General features: G+C 38.2%; 2 protein-coding genes across 5 annotated transcripts in view; one reads left to right on the top strand and one right to left on the bottom strand.

The window, feature by feature from the left end:
- LOC105201139 (neurocalcin homolog) overlaps positions 1-10,953 on the top strand; it is a 203,610-nt gene extending 192,657 nt beyond the window's left edge. For both annotated transcript variants that reach the window (XM_011169040.3, XM_039445738.1), the window contains exons 3-5: positions 786-904; positions 1,052-1,240; positions 2,549-10,953. In XM_011169040.3, the coding sequence (XP_011167342.1) occupies positions 786-904; positions 1,052-1,240; positions 2,549-2,749 (509 nt within the window). In that variant the 3' untranslated portion in view covers positions 2,750-10,953. The remainder of the gene's footprint in view (positions 1-785; positions 905-1,051; positions 1,241-2,548) is intronic.
- A 244-nt stretch (positions 10,954-11,197) lies between these two features.
- Positions 11,198-19,148, bottom strand: LOC105201142 (GTPase-activating protein and VPS9 domain-containing protein 1). Of its 3 annotated transcripts, XM_011169046.3 has the most exons (17): positions 18,928-19,148; positions 18,699-18,844; positions 17,046-18,384; positions 16,780-16,958; positions 16,476-16,635; positions 16,047-16,220; positions 15,792-15,953; positions 15,388-15,646; positions 15,210-15,298; positions 14,866-15,138; positions 14,729-14,760; positions 14,191-14,653; positions 13,748-13,974; positions 13,206-13,462; positions 12,906-13,117; positions 12,435-12,820; positions 11,198-12,356 (listed from the first exon to the last, which is right to left on the bottom strand). In XM_011169046.3, the coding sequence occupies exons 2-17, from the start codon at positions 18,828-18,830 to the stop codon at positions 12,225-12,227; spliced, it is 4,476 nt and encodes a 1,491-aa protein (XP_011167348.2). In that variant the 5' UTR covers positions 18,831-18,844; positions 18,928-19,148; the 3' UTR covers positions 11,198-12,224. The 3 variants fall into 3 exon arrangements, with proteins under 3 accessions (XP_011167348.2, XP_011167346.2, XP_025988638.2); XM_011169044.3 differs by having other exon boundaries at positions 14,729-15,138; XM_026132853.2 differs by having other exon boundaries at positions 14,729-15,138; positions 16,047-16,208.
- Between the last annotated feature and the right edge of the window lie 152 nt (positions 19,149-19,300).

Here is a 19,300-nt window from a genome sequence, read left to right as displayed (position 1 = left end):
TTCAGTAGGTTTTATTGGATCGGAGTCACCTCGGAAAACTCTGCTTCCAAGTGAACTTGAATCGGAAACAAATATGTTCAAATTCTTTATGAGTAATTTACTTTACTTACTAGAAAGTTTACTTTATTTCTAGTACTTTTACTAATTTTATTCTTAGGGTTCAAGTACTTCTTGTAAAAGATTCTCTATTATTTGAGGTAGAAATTACTTATAAGTACATTTCGAATCCTTTCAGGTACTTGTTCTAAAATTCAAAAGTTACTACACTGTAAAGCGTGTAAAAAGTTTGTCGTTTATACGCGTGATTTAGTTTTTCGTGTAAAATAACGGCGAAACTGCACGTTTAAATATGTAAATTTATCTTTTTATACGGTATGGAGTATTATTTTTTACTTGAAAAAAAAAACAATAACTTTCACACACGAATGAGACATGTTTTACACACTTCGAATTTGGAGTGTAGTTCGCAAGTGCAATGTATGAAATATTATTTCTTATGAATATTATTTGATTCCTGGAAACTTAATTATTTGATTCCACTCGGATTTTCTAGTATATATTTAACGTAATCCGATCTCTAAGAGTAAGTAGCTGTACCTTATATGCAAGCTTATACACATATTTTTACTCGGAGCATGACGGAAAGTTAATATAAGCAAATGCTCGCTAACATATTAAGCTCCACGTTATCAATAAATATTTCGAGGATTTGCATTCAGGACAACGTGTAAGTAACTTTAGCGCAGCGACGTGCGAGTAATATTTTATGGTCCTTTCTTTTGAAGATGCGGAGATCCAGGAGTGGTACAAAGGGTTCTTAAAGGATTGTCCCAGCGGGCATCTCAGCGTAGAGGAGTTCAAGAAGATATATGGGAATTTCTTTCCTTACGGCGACGCGTCGAAGGTAAATGGAAAAGTCCCGGGGCAAGGATGCGCGTCCGCGGACGCAGAGAGACGCGGGTTGTGATCGATAAATTTATTAACATGTCGCGTGCCACCCAGCCCAGAATTATTTATGTTCCTCAAAAATTTATTGTATGACTTTCCGTAGTTCGCGGAGCACGTATTCAGGACGTTCGACGCGAACGGCGACGGCACGATCGATTTTCGGGAATTTCTCTGCGCTCTCAGCGTAACGTCTCGCGGCAAGTTGGAGCAGAAGTTAAAGTGGGCCTTCAGCATGTACGACCTGGATGGCAACGGTTACATCTCGCGACAAGAAATGCTGGAAATCGTGACGGTACGTGCCAAGCCGTAAAATCTGACTCGCGGATTCGCGAGGATGAGGACTCGGAGATATAGAGTTCTGCAATTTACGGCGCAATAAATTTACTCTGAATTTAATGTATAATCGACCGTATCACCGCTTCCGTGTTATTAAATGTACTTCGTTGATTTAGGAATTCCCGTTTCCGCAATAATAGAGTTTTATAGCTTTTTCATTGAAAAAAGATGATTTAAGAAATATCAATACTTTGTGAATTATAATTGAGCTAAAAAGTCTTTTCATGAAATTGTTCCAAGAGATTTAAGGAAACGCACTTAATTTCTGATAGAGAAAAAGTCTGCATTTATTATATATTATCTTCTGTACATCAGTTAATTAATGTACAGTGAATTTTTTGATTACTCTTCCAAGTTTTGTTATTTTTTTTTTCTTGGATTTGAAAGCTAATATTTTACGGCGTATAGAAAGAATAATTTTATTAAAGTACAGATCTAAAAATAATTATATTGAGCATTAAGAAAGTTATATTAAACGTTCAAGCTAGTTGATAGCTATATTAAAACTTTTTGCAGCAACATTATCATGCTTAAGGATGTATGTGTCACATTCTAAAAATATGAAAATTTTATAAATTATTCTTAAGATAGTTTTACATTAGTCGCATTGCAGCGTCGCAAACGTTGCGATTTAATCAGTGTTCAACTAATTTGATGTTGATTATATTACGTTTGCGACGCTGTGATGCGACTAATGTAGAATGACTTTTACGTTTTAAATATCTACATGAAATTTGAGCACAATTCTCTCTCATTAATTTCATTTTTTTGTTTACTTTTTATCCTTAAATAAAATCGCGTTTTGCAGTACTTATTTAAAAAGTTGATGAGTAAGTAGCATTACGAATTAAATTAAATTAAAAAGTTTAAAAAATATTTGTGCAAAAGTTTATTTGGATCTCCATTTATCAATTTAAAAATTATTTACCTAAAATTGCAGCAAAATGGGCCATTATACTCCAACTTTTTCATTTTATTATTTGCAGCTTGTTTCAGAACCAAAATTTGGATGTTGATTAAAATTTTGTGTCGTTAATTAGGAAAAAAAAAAACAAACTTAAGAAGCTTACAATTTTTAAATTTTGATAACTTTTAGCTGATATTACATGAAATATCCTTAAGCGTTCTATATATTTATTTTTATGATTCAACATAAAATTATTTACAAATCTGTATCCAGCTAAATTATTAGATACTGCAGTATCTAATTATTCTTTCCGTAGTAAATATAGCTCTATTTTACTTTATTATAAATTGATTTCAGGCGATCTACAAGATGGTGGGCTCCGTAATGAAAATGCCGGAAGACGAGTCGACGCCGGAAAAACGAACTGATAAGATATTCCGACAAATGGATAAGAACAAGGACGGCAAGCTATCGCTCGACGAATTTATAGAGGGGGCGAAAAGCGACCCGTCTATTGTGCGACTGTTGCAGTGCGATCCTAGTGCACAAGCTCAGTGAGGCCCTGGGCCAATACAGACAAATATAGATATGCCATCTGCATACCTGAATCGGTGTCCGACCCAATTAGTATCCCATGCAGAAGCGACGCGATCGTAGAAAATTGTTCACTTAGTCTGATAGATTCGTCGAGGAAGCTGCCGAAATATTATCTTCGCACGTCCGGGTTTTTTGAATTTTAATGTAACGATTGTAATATTCATTAGAAACTTTTAACTTTAATAGAACATAGGTGACTTATTCTTCAACGATGATCTTGAAATAAGTTAGAGAAATAATTTTGCCTCACTAGTATTCTTCATTTGAGGATTAGAAACATTGATGTATGTACGAAATATGACTGTTAGATGAGCGGACAGTCATTTATGTTATTATTATAATTGGCAATGGATTATATTGAGCACGAAAAACAATGAAGAACATCGTTATGTGTTAGAGAGAGAAAAATTGAAATTTATTTTATGATTATTAATAGTCGAATGCGATTAGCAGTATCTTTTAATTTTAATCCTCTGTTGATAGTTATAAAATACGTTTCTCGGTACTCGAAGATATCGTCTTGGCGGTTTCTCGCGGATATTCTACGATCGCGTGGGCTTACGAGCAAACACTGATGTGTAAGGGCTTCTATAAATTGAGCCGGTAACCGAGAGGTCCAGGGTCACTGGGCCCATGGCGCTTGCGCATACCGCAAGCTAGTCGACAAGACTAGTCCAGTCGCTCCGTTTCATTGACGGATCGGTTTAGCGAGAAGCTTGTTACGCCTTTTCGGGTCATTTTAAGAAAAAGCGCCGCGTCCGAGCGACGAACGCCATTCGCGAAAGAGAGGACTATTGCGTCGATGCCGCCGACGCGTCTCGGCAAGCTGTGTAGCTCGGTCGACCTGACCGTTCGAGATGTCGCAAGACGATTACAGCGAAATTCTAAAATACTCTCTGTGTTCGTAGTACTCGTGATTTTCGGTGGTACGCGCGTGCCAGACGAACTGGAGCTTCGACGTGTGATGACGTTCCATCGCCCTTCCTTTCTCTTTCTCTTTTCCCCTTTCTTTCCCTTTCTTTCAGACAGCGACAGCGTGCGGACCGAACGTCACGCGTCACAGCGCAATCCTTATACATACTAGATCGTATCGCGGCATCGACGCACTCCTCGGACTGCCGATTTCAACGGAGGCACGTAACGGTCTCGCTCTTCGGCCGTGCGCCGTGGCCGTCGTCGTCCACGCGCATCGCCTTGTCCCACTTGGTATTTGATACCCGGCTCGGACGGGGAGATGTCACGTCCCCCTTGGGGGGAAAGCGCCGCGGTATCGCATCTCCCGCCCTCACGGACCCCGAGTGTCTCGCCTCTCGGCCCACCCATCAAACGGACTGACCCATTTAACGGAAAAGACTCACAGGAGACTAACGGTCGCGTGGCGTCCCACGCCGCGCGCTAGCAACGAAAAACTTAGTGATTTAGAGATCCGCGAGATTTAGGCAAAGGTCACTGCGAAATCGCGATCGCGCGCTGGCGAAAACGCGACTTTGTGCTAGTTGAACGCGCTTAGAGACCGATCTAGAGCTTGATCTAGTAGAAAGGAAAAAAACAGACGCGACGACCATCGCACCGTACGCGGTGATCACGCGTTGCTCTCTCGTCGAAGGTGCTGCAAAGAAAATACTCGACTCGATTCGCTTCGATTCGTATGTGTGTATCGCGGACATAGGAAAGGGTGCGACTAGTCTTTCGTCCTCGTTGCGACGCTTCGATTCGCTATTTCGGTGACAGAGAGCTGTTATTCCATCGAATCGCGGAAAGTTTGTCCTCAACATTGCTGTTACTCATCTCGCCGTCATTCTACCATTTCTAGTGACCTTTGTCGTGACGGAGGTATAATAGGACGAACGTAATCGTACACGGATAGCATAAAAGATCCGCCTCTTTTCAATCTCGCTAAGGGAAGTAAAAAAGCACATCCTTGCCGATCAGAGCGACTGGCCCTCAGCGTTAGCGAAGGCTTCGCGCTTCGTCGAGCGACCGAAGAAGAAGAGTGAAGAAGAGGAGTACTTGACGCGCGCACGCGTGCCGTATTTAGAGATTTATTTTTGTGAATGCGTGCGTCCCGCGTACCTGTGAGAGCGTGCGAGAGTGTGCGTATATATATTATATACATATGTCTGTTCTGTGCGTACGCGCGTGCCCGGTAGAGAAGCGAAACGCGATGGAGAAGAAAAAGAAGAAGAGAAAGAGACAGTTCGTGGCGCGAGCCTTATCGCCCTGTCGTCCGATCATGTATCAATCGACCGATTGATCGCGATAATTATACATACATAGATATATTATATATACGATTATGTATTATTGATTATAAAATAGAAATGCGGCGAAAGGGATCGCGAACGCGACCGCCCGCGGTCGCGATTTCCGCCCACGCGAATATACGCGCAGCAGCAAAGTTCTGACGTTTTACCGCACGATCGGAGCGGTCGGGGGAGATAAATCAATTGCCGAGTAAACACGAGCGTAAACGATCTACGTTTCTATATATATTTTTTTTTTCCGGTGTACGATAAGAGAGACTTCCGGTGACTTCTCGCGCAATCGCTTGTCGAGAGGCTGGATCTCCGCTGGATTTATACACCTTCAGATTTCTCTCTCCCTTTCCGTGAGGCTTTCTCTCGTCACATCTCATCCCCTTCTTCCTTTCCTTTTCATCTATCTCTCATCGAGCGGCGCGATCACTTTTCGACCCGTGCTTCGATCGGTAGCCTCGGGGTAAAAAAAAAAAGAAAATACTTTCCATTGCGCTGCGCGCTCCCAACGAGGCATCTGATTCGACAATGCAATGTTCAGAGTGCGGCGGCGTAATGAAAGAATTCTGTTACGGTCATTACGCAATGCAACATTGCGTTTTACAAATTGCAGATATATAAATATTATATATATATATACATAGATATATATATATATATATATATATATATATATAATACAAGTCTCTATTAATATATCTTTATCGTACTTTCTAAGATGTACATCTATTCACCTCGTGCTCATTAATATTTAAGGATAAAGACTATTTAAAGATATCTCTCTAATCTCTCGATATAGTCATTGTATAAACAAATAAATAACCTCATTAATGTTAATGCATATGAATATATTATACACGTTAAGATTCTAAAGTTACTCTTGAACTTTTCCGATTACACTAAGCGGAACAGATTTTATTCTGCAACAAGGTATCAGAGACGACAGTGAAGTTTCGAATTTACAGGCAGTAAAGAGGTAGTTGCGTTCATTGAAAACAAAATCCAAGTTACAGTACATAGCATAGGACTGCCACTGCGTCCCGTTAAAACTTGACGGCAGTCACATACAGATATACACTTAAATTGTACCTTAAAAACGAATCAAGAAAGCAATAAACTCGAGTAAATATCGCGACTAAATCTTGCACGGCTTGAAAGAGAAGGTCGTAGAAATGTTACGATTTTTCGAATTTGGCTGAAATCCATTTCATTAGCGACGAACATAAAAATGAATAATATCGTAGTTTCACTGATTTATCAGAACACGAGCGATATTAATAACGCACGTAATCATCCAAATGAAGTAAAATTCTAACAGTTTTCTACTTTGAAAATTATTCGTTCAAATAATAACAGTTTGTTATTTTTTGCTAGCTTAAAATTTCGTCCTTGTAACAATTTGTGCGCGTCTCTTTTACCGAAATTTCACCCGATATCGACATTTTCTTTTTCAGATAGAAAATTGTTGTCAAAGAAACATAAATTGCACATTTTTTTATTATATTGATTTAGTTTAGTCAATTACTTGATGAAAATGTAAATGTGAAAAAGCCGTGATTACTCTTTTTAAGCGTAACTAATGTTGTATACTTTTGCGTCCTTACAATACTCTTACACGATGTAACGTCGACGAGAATATATTACGTATTTTCATGAATTTTACAGCATTATTGCTAATAAACAAATCAAAAGCGTGTAAAATACATTCTCCCATTTTAGAGTTTAAATATATTGTAAATCAGCGTTAATACGTCTAGCTTTGTATAACACGATTTCACTACTCGTAAAATGATAAATCGCGCGAATTATATTCGCAAAATTCATTCACAGTCATTTCGATACTGTAACGTAAACTATTCTGATCGACGTTGCCTTGTCTAAGGAAATATAGAATAAGTATTTAATATTTATCGATGAACCGTGGGTGTAGTAAGCGCAAGATACACAAAAGGCAGCTAATCTGCCTTCTGTTATCGTAAAATCGATTCGCAAATAATTTAATAAAATTTGCCACTTTAATTTAAAACGATGAAGGTTTTATGACGCGAACGCTCGCGAACGCGACGTAAAAGCGAAACGAGATAAGATCCGCTCGTTCTTTGTTGCGTGGGCGGCGATTATCGCAAGTATCAAAAGCTCTGTCAAAAGACATTTGCTCATTACGCCTTTATGTTCACAAATTCCATATACTCCCACCTACATTTAAACAACGCGAAAACCCAAAAGACATCTAAAGACATCTGAAGGCGCTTAAAAGATTCTTAAAGAAGAGAATATATCTAAATGATATTTATTTATTAAAGTTAATAGATCGATTTGTCAATTAATTATCTAGAATCCTCTTACCTCGATCGACGTGATCAGTTGAAAAATATAGACAAACGATGCCGTCTAGGAAGGCGTCTATATAGACGTTTCGCTGAGACCGTTTAAATGGTGCCTGAAAGACGAGGACGTCCCTTAATTTTAACTCGCGTTCTCCGGCTGGTTCTTGCATACACAAGCGAACGTTTCAATTATGTATCCTTTCGAGCGTTCGGCATCTCCGCTTATCGCGTCGATAAACGTTCAATCCTGACCATCCGTTTCTCGCGGATTAATTATGCAAGAGGGAACCGATTGTCGACGTTTGAAACGAGACGAAGCCCGGTTTCGTATTCGATTAACTGCAACGTACTGTTTAACAATTCTGTTTAATTAAAACTCTGGGAAACACGCGTTATACGCAAACGTTTTTCATTTCGATGTGACGCTAAAATACAGAATTTTTATAGCTAGACCTCCTCTAGTGCGTTAAGCCCATTGCACATAATGAAAAACAGGAACAGAAAATAACAATAGGCAATAGATTTCGTAACTTCTGATTAGTTTGCAGATATTTTGCGCGGCTTTTAATTGGTTGAAATCTACCTGTTGCTGTTCCCTGCTCCTGTTTTTCATTAGTGCAATAGATTTTAAATTGAGATCGCTTCAGCGCTTTTTCTTCTCATTTCAAGGAGGTTCCTTCTCGCGTAACTATCCAGCTTGTTCGTCGTGAATCAATGAGAGGAAACGGCATCGTAAGTCGCGATAATCACAATGTAAACGAGCGAATCTCAGTATAGTGTCCGTTGTCTCAGTTTCAGTTCGGTATGATAATAATTAAGCTCGTTGTCGGGAGCTTTCCACGCTTCACGATTCAGCGACGCGAAGAGCTCAGCCGCGCGAAGATAATTGGCCGCGAGGAACTTGTACTGTATCGTTTGGAATTTTATTATGTCGTTGTTCGTTCGGTGTTGCTGACGCGAGTACCTTGTAGGAAGAGAAAAAAAGTCGGTTGTGATAACGTTTACGGCGTAGCACTATCTTTGATCGAACGCGTGCCTCGAGATCGCCCTTGGAAAAATTACGCTTCTCCCGAGTAAAGTCCCCTGCCTCTCTCGGAGAAACTTTTCTCGTTTCCGTCTGATCGCACCGTCGCATCCTGATGTTTTCTTATCCGATACGATGTACAGAGAAAGAAACGCGCGCCGAAGCGCGAAAAACCAATTTGCCGGGCTTTCTTCTTCCGGGAAAGAGGTTCTTCCGATCTCTTCTCATCACAGCGATCTCTTCTTTTCCCCAGAACTATTCATCAGAAAGTTAGTGCGATAGCTCGTCGTTTCACGGAAAGTTGCACGCGTGGAGGGGAAAAAAAGACGCACAAAAAAACGGATTTTAAGAAAATATATATAAAAGCGCGAGAGAGATTCGGTTACGTTCGTTGAAGCGATATCGATGACATGTGCTGCTCGTGTGTTTGTCGTGATATTTCTTCCTAAGCTAAGATATATACGAAGTTAAGAGTTACAATGCGGACCGTTAAAATAGTTTCTCATGTTATTATCAACGTATAACAGTTTCGAAAACGATAAAAACCGTTAACCAAACGAAAGAAACGTAACTTCTCTCAAAATTTAACTCTACCACGTTCTTATATCCCCCCTCGAGATCTATTCCCTGCTCTATCTATATTCTATGATTTCGCTCTCTTGCCTAAAGGGATCGTAGCATTCTTAGCTAAATTAGAGTTTCGACCCTAGAATATCAACGATATTGCGAGTTAATCGCTTGTGCATCAAGGATTCTCTAGCGCTACTTCTAATATCGCCGATCTTCAAAAAAGACCTATGCCTTACAAAACTTTTCTCTGCACCTTCTTGCCAACATATTCTAATATCTACTTCGATAACGTTCATTGGAGACGCGTAGCTCGCGAAGCTGTTGGCTGAAGCGATTCTCTTTCTCTCTGAAGCTTAGAATAGATCCAAGTCGCACCAAAATATGCACCCTCACATTTGACCAATTGTTAAAACTAATTTTAACGTGCGATGACCTTTATTCATTCTGCAATATTATATGTTGAACTTAATCGAACTATGATATAGCTTCAGCGCTCAAATTTCTCAGTATCTTCCCTTACGAGAAAGCTGAATTCCTGAAGATTACATTTTATTTCGTCGAATCACAAATCGTGTCTTTTCTCTTTGCTTTTTTCGACTTCTGCAATTATCTCCTAAGTGCTTAAATTCAATCAAATTCTATATAAGCGCTACAATATTCTTAGAATATTATACGAATATTATTAAAAATTAAAATAATATTAAAATAATATTTCGAGAATATTATTCTAAGAATAAAATATTTTCTAATGTTATAAGAAATATATTATAAGAATACTGTATTAATGTTATATGTCCGCTTTATATAATATTCATGGTGTATTATTTCAATATCCGTGGGATATTATGAAAATGCTCTATGAATGTCATTTTCCTTCAAAAAGTAATGTGAGTTATTATGCATAAACTTTATATTTATTACATTTAAAAGTTATAAATATATTGAAGTAAATAATATTATTTACTTCTCGTATATTATATTCATATAATATTCATATATTATCAAGAGTGGACATAACCACTTTTTATTAATATTAAATAATATTTCAGGAATACCATTTAATATTAAATAAATATTGTAGCGCTTATAGAAAAGTTGTTCATCGATGCAAGCATTCGCCACTGTCTCGCATTCCATCGAACAATAAGCCTTCGCGAGCTACGCGGCTCGAAGGCCCAACGTGAAACATGAAAGTTAATATATTATGGGGAGATCGTAATTAGAATGTTACACGAAAAGTTTCGAATCAGTGCCCGATGTTTTTTCTCGTAGATGTGTAACACACGTGGAGCGTTATAGGTATATTCTGCGATAGAGATTACTCTCTTCCTCATGCGTAAATCCACCTCTCGTTCGACACGTATGTTTTCTCACAATCTTTCTCGATGTCTTACAATACCACCTATCGTTTTAATAAGCCACGGAAATAATTGTTGTGACCCTCCCTCTCCCTCCGAGGATCTTTCCATTCCCTTTTAAGATTTTTCGAGCCGAATCGTCCACCGGCGTCTAAGCGTATTCGAACACTCTCTTTCGAATTCCCATTCCCTCTATACTTCTACGGCAATGTGAAATTTTATTATTGTTACTTTGATATGTGGTATCTATCGGTGCTAAGTGTACGAAGTACGTGTTCTATCTCGTATTGCGTTCTTTATCCCGCACGGCGGATGTATTAATTATAATTTGTTAAACTTTCGCACACGCGGCCGCGTCCGAAAATCGCGTCTGCCAACGTCCCTCCGCGCGGACGTTGAATGCTCGGCAGATGCTCCCTGCCGATCTCGCGTGTCAAGGTTTGAAGCGATGTCATATAATGATATGCGCGAACGACAAAATTCCGAAAACAGTAGAAAATCTCGAGGATCATCTCTCGTAATGCGATCACCGACGCGGCCGGTGCGAAAGTTGCGCGGCGGCGGAATTTTTTTATTGTAGCAATTGTGTCAATCCGCAGGTGATTATACTTTAATATTAATTTACTCTCAGGACACGATTAATTTATTGTTTTTCTTTTCTTTTCCTCCTCTTTTTTTCTTTCCTTCTCTCCGCGAAGACACGCAACGCGATATAACGTGTGTGATAATACATGCTGACGTCGTACAAAAGAAGAAAAGTTTACAAAAATCAAAGCGCGCACGTTTCTTCTTTTTTTTTCTTTTTCGTCTTGCGTTCCGGTATCGACAACGGAGAACACCGGTAAGAAATATTAATATTGTGTATATGGTGGTCGTGAGGTGTTATAAAATTTTTATTTGCTTTACGCCTTATACATATTTACTGTAAGTGATAATTATTACTAGTTGTTTATTATAAATAAGAACGAATCACTCTTGTGTATCAGTTAAATTGCTACATTAAAGTGTTGATATTATACTCGTTCAAAGTGCGTCTCAATCGATTCCCTGTTATATGTCTCGCCCTCGAGAAAGGGCGCTGTGATTGCAACTTCCCTTATGCATCTAGCCAGATTGTCCATTGCGTTTCATCTCGAAATTTATTATAATTGTTCGTTAGAATTGCCCTGCTTTCAAATTGAGCGCGTACTATTATTAAGCTACTGATATCGATATATATATATATTGATTTATTAGCGATTTAATACTATTGATAGCAGCTTGATAGAGTAAACTATTTCGCATTATTAACAAGTATTATGCGCTCAAATTCTTGAAAGCTAGCCTTTTATATTATGCTCTCTATATCAGTCGATTCAGATATATCTTCTTTCTTTCTCTCGCGATATTCCTAATATACATCCTGAGTAAAAGTGTATAAAAGCGCGCTACGAATGTGGTAACATTTTTCACAGTTCAAGTCTCGGTTCTTGGGGAAGGTGCGCAATGTAGAAAGAGTACTCCAACACAATTTTTATCCTGCTAAATGGTTATCAATTCTATAAGTTCTGTATTGTTTACACATAAATTATAGAATATCTAAACGTTTCCTTTCTTTCGATGTCCTGTGAAATTGTACAATAGAGTTACAAATAAAAGATAAAGCCATATACTTTACGTACAATCTGATTCAGTCTTTGCTAATGTTACGTAATAACGTGCGAAAGAACTAACAGTTAGACTATTTAAGAGATTATTTAAGAATTGTTTAATCAAGATACTGGAAGCATAAAACTGTTCAGCTAGCTTTACACAAGATATTGGTCTTCTTTATGAAATCGTTAAATTATGATTATGATACATTTCTACATTATCACCAGCATCGAATCTAATCTTATTTATCATGATACTCCTGAGAAACTGTTAATCCATTGTTTTAATAAACTCGATCGCGGAGCAAAACTGCGTCCACCAATATTGTTCCTCGCCCTCCAATCGATTTCCGTAAAAGCTATCTACATATTGAACCGTCGACAACAACGATGGCGGATTAGTCTGAAATTAAGCACAAGTTAATAATAATTTTTTCATACTAAATGTAAAATCATCTCTTTTTTCCCCCCAATTGCGTACCTTAATTATGACATAGACCAGTACGGGAATCAGATCGTCGGCAGCAGGTATGCCTCTTTCCGACGCCATGGAGAGAAGATTCATGATGGTAGTCGCGCAACGAAATACACACTGCAACTTATCCCTAGGAGTCTTATACGCCGATATCACAGCCAATTCAGCCTGCGCCCATGGCCAGGGGCATTCGTAATGATAAACCTTTGGAATGCGTAGGTCCTTGTGATTTGGAGTTACGACCTTCGCCAACTTTTTGATGTGATCGTGAAGAAGCTGGTCCCTATATACATCTCCATCTCCATTTGGATAGAGCGCATTGTGGTATACCCGTGCCATGACGGTTCTTTCCACTACGACTCTCGCCAAATCAAACTGGTTGATACTCGCCGCTGAAAGTGAAAAGTAAGTTCAGATATTCTTCATCGCTTCGCCAATATCAAAATTAGGAGATAAATGATTATATTATTCATGTACATTGCCAGATCGGATCGTTATCCATTTCGGCGTGAACCTTCCCTAGGAAATTATCCACGAGATCCTGTTTCTCATCAGCCAGCGTAAGTTTTTTAAACTCGTCGCAGAAACGTAGAAGAAAGGTCTCTCTCTTTTCCAAAAATACTCTTACACAAACGGATACAAGATGATTATTGATAGCATCTCGATCACACTTAACTCGCACGCATAATCTGGAAAATATTATAAATTATTAGACAGTCGCATCTTTTTTATACTTACTCGTATATTACATATAAAGAGCTTATATATAATTAGTACCTATCTAAATGAGCTAATGTCGACAATAATCCCTGACGACATCTGATTAAATATGCGATATAAGGAGATCGCTTTTGATAGTCTTCTCGAAGAGATTTGAATAGTTTCCTACATCCATCGTCATTAAATAGACGCACGCAACGTAAAGTTTCATGTAGATGAGCTATCAGTGCTCTATCCTGCAGGTTTATAGCTTCTGCCAATTGTAGTTGCAAAAATGCAACCACCTCATTTTCTTTCTGTGACCAACAATGCCTCTGTAATGAAATTTGATATGTACACTGAGAAAAGTTATTTATACTCAAGTAAATACATTTTAACATCATTTCCTGAACTTAAATAAATATTAGCTAGTATAAAATAATTTATTTTTAAACTTAAGAAATATTTTTTAAAATCAAGAACATGATGTTAAAATATAAGTATATTTACTTAAACATAAAAAATTTTTTTTCAGTATGAATACTTGAATATTCAAGCAATAAAAAAGCAAACTTGGTTTTGTACATTACGATTGAAGATTAATACAGTAAATTAAATACCTCCGAAGTATTCCATGGAATGTGTTGAAGGTCAGCAGTACTAAGTACCATACGTAATTTTCTTTTAGCATCCGCAAAAGCGTAAGATAGTTCTACGTTATTTGGATCGATTGAAAGTCTTTCGTCTTCTACTTCTTTTGTACGGGACTGATTGCTTTCGATCGAGGCCGTGTCGCTAGCTACGCTTGGTTTTCTTCTGTATTTCGCTAAGATATCATCAGTAGTGTCTAAAATTAATGAAAAGATTACTACTGTCCAAGATGAGAAAACTTGCAAGATATAATTGTTCACTTCTTTTAACATTATTTTTCAATTCGATTATGTAAAACTATTAAAATTAAGAAGTATTGTATTACAATAAAATAAAAATATAACTACAATAAAATAAAAATATAATAACTACAATAAAATTATCTAATAGTAATTATTTATTAATATCTTACCGCCCGCAACATTACTAGATGATGTTACATCTTCCGACATAATCCTGCGTAATCTGTGCCTGCACATATCAACGCCGTCGCCACCAGCTTCTCGATCAAAACATCTGTCGTCCGCTCCACGGATTGCTTTACCTCTACGATTTCTCAAAGACAATTTCAATTTGCCAAAGAAACCACGTTTGTTCTTTTGATCGTCGTCTAGTAATTCCTTGTCGCCACGCTCGGCGGTCATGTCAAAGCTTATGCTCTTTGGAATAGCTCCCGTTGATGCATTTGGTTTCGAAAAATTGGGAATTGAACCACCTACCGCATCACAAGTGCCATTAATCGTTGGTATCGGTAAATCTGAACCTGAAATGTTATTCTTCACACGAGGTTCCGATCCGGAACTGCTGCTGGATGTTAAACTAGCAGTGCTTAACCGGCCTACAGTATCTCCGACTGATATACAGCTGTCCAACTCCTAACAAGATTTGCATTAAAATCTTTATTGAGAAAATAATAGATTGATAGAAAGATTGAGCGAAGAAATGCAAACCTCTGTTTTCGAGTCACCGTTTTGGGATTTTTCTGGTAAAACAGGCGCAGAAATATGATTAGCTAATAGCAACGCCGGTGCGACTGCAGCCGCAGCGATGTGATTGCGCGCAGGTGCTTGACGTTCAACTTGCTTACCATTATCGATTTGAAGCTTATCTATCAAATGGACCAGCCTGTCGTCTCGTAACGGTTTACCGTAATCCACGTTGCTTATATTGTTAGCGTTTTTGTCCACGTATTCCATTGTGCTACGTCGATAATCGGACTTAGTTCCACCGCGACCAGTTACGTTCGACGATGATGGTAACGGAGATGTTGTTGGTGATGGATGGACTATCGAAGTCCCCATGCCAGAATCCTCTCGAATCCCCGAATTTGATGAAAAACTGATGCTCGAGCCATCCGGACCTGGAATCATTAATTATACATGAGCGATTAAAAGTCATTTGATAATATTGCTAATATTGCATTATATTTACATGGGGTTGTAGATTGAAGCGTTTCTTCATTTCCCTCGGAATCAGCACGGCTTTCTATTTCAACCTCAGATCTAGCTGTATCATCAGATCTATGCAAATATTCCAAATAGCAATTAGAAAGATATCTTAATTTCAAGAAGAATAACATTTCTTGAATATATGATATGTAATAATATACCTGGCAACGCTAGCAGTGTCATCGGTATCTACTTCAGTTAATCTTTCTGAATCGCTAGCTAATACATCTGTGCTCCAGGCTTCAGAGGCGGTTTCACTAATGTCTAACATAGCTGGCGTAGGTTCGGCAGGCAGTACAGGTGCAACCTGTTCGGAAGGAACAGACAGCAATATTCGGTCCTGCTGCTCAACTATTTCACTATCTGAGGCCAACACATCCGTAGACCAAGTATCGGATACCATAGATACAGTCTCATCTCCTAAAAAGTACAATATATTTAAATATATTATTAATTATAAACAAATAACTAAATAGCAAAAATAAGTATTTTTCAATTTCGTCATTAAATATTATTCATTTTAAATACATTATTTAGATATATGCTTATATCAATTTGTATTCACCTTCAATAAGTTTCTTAATCTCAAATTTACAAAATTTGTCATCAATTTCAGATCGACTTTGTTTAGTCGGAATATTAGGCGGTGGCAAATCCAATTGTCTTACTTCACCTGCAGCGCGTCCATCATCTCCTTCAGTAATTTGGGACGATGGTGTATCTCGGCCTGATAATTATTAAATAATATTAAATAAAATTAATTTGTAATTGCAATTGATATTAATTATAAAAAAAAATAGTTTAAGATTAATGTATATACCTGATATGTTGGGAGTTCCTCTACCCGAGACATTAGCAGACACCATGTCCGAGAGATTATCGTTTTGGTCTTCTGTCTCTAATTCTAGAGAAGAAGCGACACTGTGATTGGAAGCGGCTTCTGATACGGCTTCCAAATTATCAGACGTATTGCCAATTGATCCTTCGAACAATACTAATTATTTTTAATGTAGATGTGTTATGAAAGCCAAGCAATAAATTTTCTAATGTTAATATTAAACTTTTAATATTAATTTCTAATAAATAAATACATTCAATATAAAAAACTAATTAAAAGTAAAATTAGAAAAAATTATAGGACATACAAATTGAATGAAATATTTAAATGTAAATTTTAGTTAGCTGTTCTAAAGAACACTACAATGCAATCAATAATGCAATATATTAATAGTATCAGTAATTGATATACCTTCGTCATGCGATAGTGAGAATCGAGTTCTCTTCTCTTGCGTTTCAATGCGCTCGACATTGCTATTTTCTTGTCTAGGATGTTCAATAGAGGCGTCATCAGGGAGATTCAAAGTAACAGGTCCATTGGCCATTCCACTTTGGACTTCCATGCATAAAACCTATAATGAAAAAAAAGGAATATGCATTTTAGGCGATATGAGTTGGATTCCACTTTCTTTTTACTCAATTTCGAATTCGAAAATCATAGTTAAAATAATTTTATTATCCCGAAAAAATTTATTAATACTAATATGTCTACATACTTTTTGTTCACTAAGTAGCCCTACAGATTCTCCAATTGTCGGACCAAAAGGTATGACTAGCACGTCTTGAGAATTTTTATCCAAAGTCTCCTCTTCAGGGACAGCAGTGCCATTGATTTCCTCTCCACTTTCACCTGTTACATTTGGTGAAAATGTAGTCCTTATACCACGTCCTTTTCCTATTATAGATCAAATATTTAATATATTATGACCTACTAATTTTAATATTATATAATTTAATAATTAAAACATATAATGTAACATACCTTTTCCTGTGGAAACTCGTTTGCCTGGTGTTTCCAAATATTCGTTATTTAATTTATTATTATGCAGTAAGCCCGAAGGTAGTTGTGACAACATTTCTGCTAATTGTTTTCTATCAAATGAATTATGAGATATTGTTTCTTCATTGCTATCACCAGCGATCGTGTTCAAAAATGTAATTAAGGAATTTAGTTCACTTTCCGTAAACAGCGCTGCGGATCGTGACAGGCCTTGAAATTTATTATTGTCGATTATCGTTGGTTCCTCTTCTAGTTCTTCTGTTGCACCATCCAACATCGAGTCTATTATGGAAGACACTGAATCCTTCTCGAACTTTTTGTAAAGATCAATAACTTTGTTATCAATACTTTGATACTTTTGTAGTGAGAGCATTTGTAAAATTTGCCCAACTTGCATTAGATTGAACCTTGCGACGTAACTTATCGGTGCATCAGTAATGCCATAAGGCTCAGGATTCACTATAGCGGGACAAATAAAGTATGTGAATACAAGATCGGTGCACATGGCGTGCACTTCTTTCGGATCTACATTGCCGTTCTTACTGAGAAGCCCTGCCATTTGTCTTACAAGCCAGCAAACACTCGTAGGAAAGCAATGTATCGTTTCACGAATGTTGACGATAAATCTCTGAGTAATACGATACAAAGAGTTAACTGTCCACAGTCTATAACGTTGTAACTTCGTTTGATACTCGGTCGTGCCTTCTTTCCCGAATTTCTTCAATCTCTCTGCAGGTGGAAATCTAATAGGTGCTTTATCCGGATCGATGTCCAAGAACATTTCATCTTCCATGAGTAACTGCACTATAGGGTTATGCAAAGCTGCCGTTAAGAAGAGCTTTGCGGAAAACAAGCTTTCATGAAAGATCGAGTAAAATCTGGAGAACGCGCACGTGCCATGCCTGAGTAATCTTCGCGGGTTGTCAGACGGAATTATCTGCAGCAACATAAGATGCCTCAGCAGTTGGAGAACTAGACTTTTATCCTCCGGCAATATGCAGCTGCCATATAAGCCAGCGGCTAAGCACTGCACAATTGTTTGCATCGACTCTGGAACGACTTTGTCCCCTTCGACCAAGCACGAGGCAAGGAGTTTGGGTGATTTTCGCAACGCACCGAGAAACTCTCCATAGGACAAGCATGCCTGATAGCGCAGGTACTTATACGCATCGATAAAGTGCGAATTTTCCAATGCGTTTGCTCTCAGGCAACACGACGCTGGAGTACAATCTGGCCTCGCCACTATCAAGCGATTCAGATTGACTCTCTGTTGAGCGGTTATCCATGCCTGCTGCGCTAACTGCGACGAGACATACAAGACCTAAACAGAATAAAATTTTGTTGAAATATATTCCTGGTAAATTAACACATGCAGCAGATGTATTCTATAACTCGATAAAACAATTCGGTATATTGTCTCATCGCTCAACTTTTTTACCATGTATAATATTTGAGCAACGCAGCAGAATACAGTTGCTGCAACTCCATACAACAGCATAAAACTGTGACAATATGATACTGACACTTGTTATCGAGTTACAGAATTCCACTGCTGATCTTCGTTAGCTTTTATATAAAACGTTACGATAGACAACGTGAAGTCGTGTGGAATTTATATATGACAGTGTCACTTACCCGTTCATTAAGAGTCTGCAAGTTCTGCTGTTCCGAATTGACGAATAGCCTTTCCTGTCGCAAATGACGAGCCAATTCCATCATGTCCCACTGTAACGTCCCGTGGGAATCGATGCTGTTGATCGATGACATTTTATTGGACGTACCTTCAACGCAAAGAACGACAGTATAGAGGACGAATTGTAACAGAATCCAAATTGTACAAGGAAAACGTTATTTGCGTAATTACTTGCGTACAATCCTCGTTAATCGGTTATCCTGCGCATTAATAATGATCACGACGGGACGTGCGCGAGCCTACTTCACGATGAACCTCAGAGCTGCACACGATTTTCGAGCGCATATGTCTGTCTCTCCAAGTCACGAGGATCGCGCGTGCAAGTGTGTACGTGTGTAAGAGAGAAAAAGAAAAAACAGAGAGAGAGAGAGAGAGAGAGAAAGCGTCGCTTCACCTGACGGAGTAAATAAAGATCTCAATTCGGGGCAGAGCGCAACGACGTATCTCGGATATTGCATAACGCGTCGGCGAGTACGCGTGGTTTCGCGATGATATCATGGGAATGGAGCTCAAGGTGAAACGGTGCGACCGCCCGCGTCTCACC

Source organism: Solenopsis invicta, chromosome 1 (assembly GCF_016802725.1).
Source record: "Solenopsis invicta isolate M01_SB chromosome 1, UNIL_Sinv_3.0, whole genome shotgun sequence".
Taxonomy (NCBI): domain Eukaryota; kingdom Metazoa; phylum Arthropoda; class Insecta; order Hymenoptera; family Formicidae; genus Solenopsis; species Solenopsis invicta.
This window is presented reverse-complemented; position numbering and strand designations above follow the sequence as displayed.

Excerpts from the sequence above, each read along its gene's own strand:
- LOC105201142 (XM_011169044.3), bottom strand. The coding sequence starts at position 18,830 with ATGTCATCGATCAACAGCATCGATTCCCACGGGACGTTACAGTGGGAC. Across the intron at positions 18,385-18,698 it reads TGCAGACTCTTAATGAACGG|GTCTTGTATGTCTCGTCGCA; the intron begins GTAAGTGACACT and ends TATTCTGTTTAG. Across the intron at positions 12,357-12,434 it reads TGGTCTATGTCATAATTAAG|ACTAATCCGCCATCGTTGTT; the intron begins GTACGCAATTGG and ends GCTTAATTTCAG.